Source organism: Panthera tigris, chromosome D4, assembly GCF_018350195.1.
Source record: "Panthera tigris isolate Pti1 chromosome D4, P.tigris_Pti1_mat1.1, whole genome shotgun sequence".
In the NCBI taxonomy this organism is placed as follows: Eukaryota; Metazoa; Chordata; class Mammalia; order Carnivora; family Felidae; genus Panthera; species Panthera tigris.
In genome coordinates, this window is record NC_056672.1 from 65,524,613 (window position 1) to 65,530,612 (window position 6,000).

Here is a 6,000-nt window from a genome sequence, read left to right on the forward strand (position 1 = left end):
TTTAATTGAAGTATAGTTGACATTAATTCACTTTTTAAGTAGATCATTTGAGTATCCTACATCATAGAGCATTATTCATAAATAGTGACAGATTTGTTTTCATTATTTATATCATTTATCATTACTTTTAGTACTGGTTACGAATTCTGGTACTTAGAGTAACATATTCAGGAGTTGAGACATATAAGGTAAAATGAGAGAATTTTATTTGAAAAATGTATTGGTGCCTGAAAATGGCTAAGGACTATTTAAAACTAGGTTTTAGGTTCCTTAAAAATTAAGATTCCTCTTATAATACAAACAAGCAGATTGTAGACGACACAAAATATTTCTAGTTCCAAAATAAAATTACAAATATAAAGTCCATTTTCTTAGTACTGGATGTAAATGAGCTCCCAGAAATCCTATAAAATGTATTTCTAATGATTTTAGTGAGACAAAACAGAAGAGAATAAAAATAAGTAAAAATATATTACTCTGATGTCTAATAAATGTAAAGCAAATTAACAAATTTCCAAGTAAATTGTGGAAAACAATTTAGGACACCCTAAACAGCATGGCATGATCTGCCCAGAGGTTGTTAATTAATCAATTCCAGATGGGTTGTGTATCTCAGTATGAAAGGTAAAAATATAAAGCTTCTAGAAAGTAAGGTAAGGAGGCTTGGACTACCAGGATATTTTGTTACTTTCTTTACAAGACAGAATGAAAACTGGTTTCAGATTTTTAAAACTCAGTTAAAATCATGAATTTATAATATTGTAATTACTAAAAGAATCTGATTTATTTGGAGTCTATTCAAATATGAAATGCTGATTATCCTTGCTGTATGTAGCTATATAATATTAAACTTTTTCATTCTAGTATAGTATTATTTTTATAACTTTTTGTTCATCTCCACTTATAAGGCACTACATAATTTTTCTTCTCATCCATGCTAGGACACTTGACAATGAAAGTGAACTATTACTAATTACACCAGGGAAACTCTGCTAAGTAGACTCGTTCTGAGCAAATAAGACATATGGTCACCATTCCAAGGTTGATTCTACTAGGGCCATCATGTTCCAAAGACACAAGATGTTTGACTAGAAAAACAAAAACCAAAACAAAACAAACAAAACAAACAAAACAAACAAAAACTGGCATTATGCGTTGTTTGTACCCCAGCTGACAGCAACTACTTAAGTTTTGGTCTGAACCTGATGTCTTCCAAGGTCCAGAAGCAAGTACATGGAGTCATGCTTCTCTGGGACTAAGGATGATAACAAATGTAAGATGTAATTCTTAAATGAGAAACAGTGAACCCTATTAACATTAACAGGTGACCAGAGCCTAGGGGAGAGATGGATGATAAGGAATCTTTATGAAAGCTCATGGTGGAGGTTAGATAGAGTGAGATCTGAAGTCTAATTAGGGTTATTCTTTTTTCCTTTTCTGCATTGTCATTCCTTTGTATCTTCCTCAAATCTTCAGTTAGTAAATAGAAGCCCAGAGCTAGCTATAGTTCAGAGAATGAAGGGAATGTAAATCCATGCATGGGATGACACAAACTGGATCAAAATGACATCAGCATTGATGACATTGAAGAACAGGCAGAAATGACTGGTCCTGAAGCCTAAATAGTGGTATGAAACAAGAGATCAGCCACAACCAGTAGTCTCTAAACACTTTCATTTAGTCACCCTTCCGTTATTCTGTCCCCCTCTGAATAGCACATCATTCTCTCCTAAGAAAGCCAACTAAAGTTTACAAATTGCTAGTCTATCTGCCCCCTAAGCATTTTCCAAAGAAGGGCCAATCTGCAATATGGTCATTCCACTTTCTGGGCAGCTGCACAATGACCAAGTCTAAATCCAACAAAGTCAGGAAACCATGAATCAGTGAAACGACTCTGGTGCCATTTTTTAAAATCTTACTTTGTATAAACTGGGTTCTAGCCAGCTTCTCACTGATCATGATGATGAAAGAAAGTAATGCAAAGGAGTGACAAACAGTATATATATATATATATATATATATATATATATATATATATATATATGAACAGTATATATATGATATACTGATATACATATATGACTGTTCTGGAAAGAAATTCCCAAGAACTCCATCTTGGGAATAAATATGTTTGATGTAAATCAGGCTGTGAACCTGTTATACAAAACCTCTATTGTGGTTTGTCAGTCAAATCTTTCACTACCTCCTTGAGTATGCTGACAGCTCGTGGTTTTAGACAAATGTTGGCTCAGTATATCCTAACAGCTTTGCATATTGGAGAAATTTAAAACATTTTATCCCCCTTATAGTTTCAGAAAGTACACCAATACAAGAAGTCACTCAGGTCTTAGGTCTTTTTGTTGTTACTGTCGTTCGTTCGTTCGTTCGTTAGATAGATATAGGATCTTGGAAGGATCATGAACTTGTGGTTCTCTCAAATTTCTTGAAGGACATTCCCAGAAAATAATTATTTACTACTATTATTACTAAGAAAAATAAAAGATTCAAGGAGACAGAGATGGAAGTAGAATGACAATGGAATAAAGGAGGCCTTTCTTTTGTGATGTAGTATCCTATAAAATGCTCACTGCTGCCTCTTTCTGAACTATAAGGGGAAAATGAATCTCTATTTTACAATTAAAAGTAAACACAAGATTTTTAAAAAATTAAAAGGTTAAAAAAATAAAAATTTAAAATCTAAATAAAAATTAGCAATTAAATAATGTAGAATTTTAAGCAGTGTTTAAAAAGCTGAAGCAATCAAACAAGAGTAAAACCAAGTAACGTAATATCTTAAAGTTTTCTAAAATTCTAAAAGAATCATAAGCTATTATTTCAAAAAAACAGCTCTTAGTTTCATTTATCTGTTTTGGTTTCTTTGGATTCTATATCATTTAGTTCCTCTAATGTTTATTATTTCCCTTATGCTGGCTTTGGGCTTTATTTCCTGTTCCTTTTCTAGCTTCTTTCTTTCTAGTTATAAGATTAGGTTATGTACTGGGGACATTTCTTGCTTCTCAAGATAGGAACAACAGATGATGGCAAGGATGTGGAGACAGGGAAGACCTTTTGCACTGTTGGCGGGAATGCAAACTGATACAGCCACTCTGGAAAACAGTATGGAATTTCCTCAAAAAATTAATAATAAAACTAGTAATCGCACTACTACACATTTAACCAAAGGACACAAAAATGCTGATTCGAAGGGGCATATGCACCCCAATGTTCATAGCAGCACTATCAACTATAGCCAAATTATGGAAAGAGCCCAAATGTCCACCCAACTGACAAACTGATAAAGAAGATGTGGTATACATGTACAATGGAATACTACTTGGCGATTAAAAAGAATGAAGTCCTGCCATTTGCAACAAAATGGATAGAACTACAGGGTATTATAAATTAGTCAGAGAAAGATATCATATGATTTCACTCACATGTGGAATTTGAGAAACTCAACAAATGAACATAGGGGCTCAGAAGGAAAAATAAGATAAGAACAGAGCAGGAGGCAAGCCATAAGAGACTCTTAAAGACAGAAAATAAACTGAGGGTTGTTGGAGTGGAGGTGAGTGGAGGAATGGATTAAATGGGTGATGGGCATTAAGGAGAGCACTTTTCAGGATGAGCACTGGGTGTCATATATAAGTGATGCATCACTGGGTTCTACTCCTGAAGCCAAGACTACACTGTTTGTTAATTAACTTCAATTTAATTTTTTTAAAAATATAGGATATTATTTTAAAAAAGAAACATAACCTAAATTACTTAAATTTTTAAATAAAAAACTCTGATAATAATATGATAGAGGAAGAAAAAATATATAATATTAATCATTCAAATCTAATATGAATATTTAAAGTATGAAATTCAGATGAAGAAATAAAATGATAAAAGTAAATGTTTTTAAAGCTGAACATTACCATAACATAGAAAAGAAATGGAAATCCCAGATAAAAACCAAATGTAAAAACCATCTAAAGGTAGATCCACCATTCCATAATAACAGATTCCTCCTGGATTAGCAACATACTTCATGGATAGAAAGTCAGTGGTACAAAGGAAAAGATATAGCTCTACTTTTATCCATGGATATTTCACTAAGTAGTTATTTTCTTTTAATTTTCAAAAGGCTTTAAAAATCAGTCATTTAATTCCACATCCAAAGCAGTTAGATCTCATGTATCAGAAGGCCTTCAGAAAAAAAGACTGTCAAAGTAGATATGTTGAAAGTAGAAAAGAATAATAACTTAATACCTCATAGGTGGATATGAACAAAAAGTTATAAAAAATTATTATACTAGAACCAAAAAGTTTAATATTGTACAGCTACCTAGACAGAGGACAATCAACATTACATATATGAACAGGCTCCAAGTAAATTATATTTTTTAGTAAATACAATATTGTAAGTTCATGATTTTAACAGTTTTAAAAATCTGAAACAAGTTTTTATTCTGTCTTATAAAGTAAGAAAATATTAAATTGGTTTTGAAAATAATCTTATCAAAAAGCATTTAAAGGGTAACATTGTCCTGTCTGGAATCTCTCTCACTATTACATTACCCCTCTACTTGCCCTCACGTTCAAGCTCTTGAACAATAAGAAAAAAACATAATCGCTGACTCCTAAAACATAGGCATTTACTTATTTTCATTATGCACTGCACCAAAAAAATTTTTAAAGCTTGAGAGATTTGAGAGATGAATTTGACACAGCAACAAGAACTGACCTATTAGGCTCTTTGGTTTCCCTAATTGATTTTCATATTGTGATTATAAAAATAACCTGTCCCTTTCCCATTTACTTATTAAAAACATTTCTTCTCAATAGGTGTTTTACTGCCTCCTTAACATCTTTGTTCCTAAGACTGTAGATTAAAGGATTAATCATAGGAGTAATAACCCCATAAAACAAGGATATAAGTTTGTCAGTAGCATCCAAGTCCTCTGAATTAAGTGTGTCTTTAGACTTGGGCTTCATGTACATGAAGAGAATGGTTCCATAGAATATTATCACCACAGTCAGATGGGCTGAGCACGTGGAGAAAACTTTGCTTCTCCCCTCAGAAGAGCGAATTTTGAGGATGCTGACAATGATTAATGTGTAAGAGATAATGATTAATAACAGTGGTGTCAATATAAACAGTGTTGTGGCCACGAGCATGATGAACTCGTTGCCTGAGATGTCAGCACAGGCCAGTTTCATGATAGCCAGAATTTCACAGGAGAAATGATTGATGACGTTATTCCCACAGAAAGGCAATTGTACTACAAATGCGGTTTGTACTGCAGAGTTGATGACTCCTATGATCCAGGACCCAGCTGCCATGGGCACATAGGAATCCTTGCTCATGATGACAGGATATCTTAGAGGGTTGCAGATAGCCACATACCGGTCAAAGGCCATCATGCCCAGGAGCACACACTCTGTTGTCCCCATGGCCAAGCCGAGGAACATCTGTATTGCACAGCCAGAGAAGGATATGGTCTTTCTTTCTGAGAGGAAGCTCACCAGTGTGGAGGGAATGGAGGTAGTGGTGTAGCAGATGTCCAAGAAGGAGAGGTTCCCCAGGAAGAAGTACATAGGGGTGTGAAGGTGGGGGTCCCAGATGCTGATTAAAATAAGGGTGCCATTGCCCAGAAGGATGACAACATACATTATTAAGATCAGTGCAAAAAAGAGTAGCTCAAGCCTTGGGTAGCCAGAAAGTCCCTTTAAAAAGAATTCCACCAGAATGGTTTGATTTTCCCATTCCATTCTACTGTTTCTCTTTTACCTGTAAAACATGAAAATTTGTTAAAACAAAATGTGTATCTTACGATTACTTTCAAATGTGTACTAGTTTACAAGTACCATATTCTTCCAGAAGGGAAAAATATTTCTAAAGGAGAAGACTAAAGAAAAAAAAGAAGTATACAAAAACGAACCAAAGCAAGGAAGAGGAAACTAACATGTTTTATGCTACATGCAATGTGTCATGTAATTTAGTTAATCTCA

General features: G+C 33.8%; 1 protein-coding gene across 1 annotated transcript; it reads right to left on the minus strand.

Moving 5' to 3' along the window:
• Positions 1 to 4,803: 4,803 nt before the first annotated feature.
• On the minus strand, positions 4,804 to 5,661 carry LOC102959627 (olfactory receptor 13C2). The gene has a single exon (XM_007094258.2). It carries the CDS (start codon positions 5,659 to 5,661, stop codon positions 4,804 to 4,806), a length of 858 nt encoding a protein of 285 aa, XP_007094320.2.
• Positions 5,662 to 6,000: the final 339 nt, after the last annotated feature.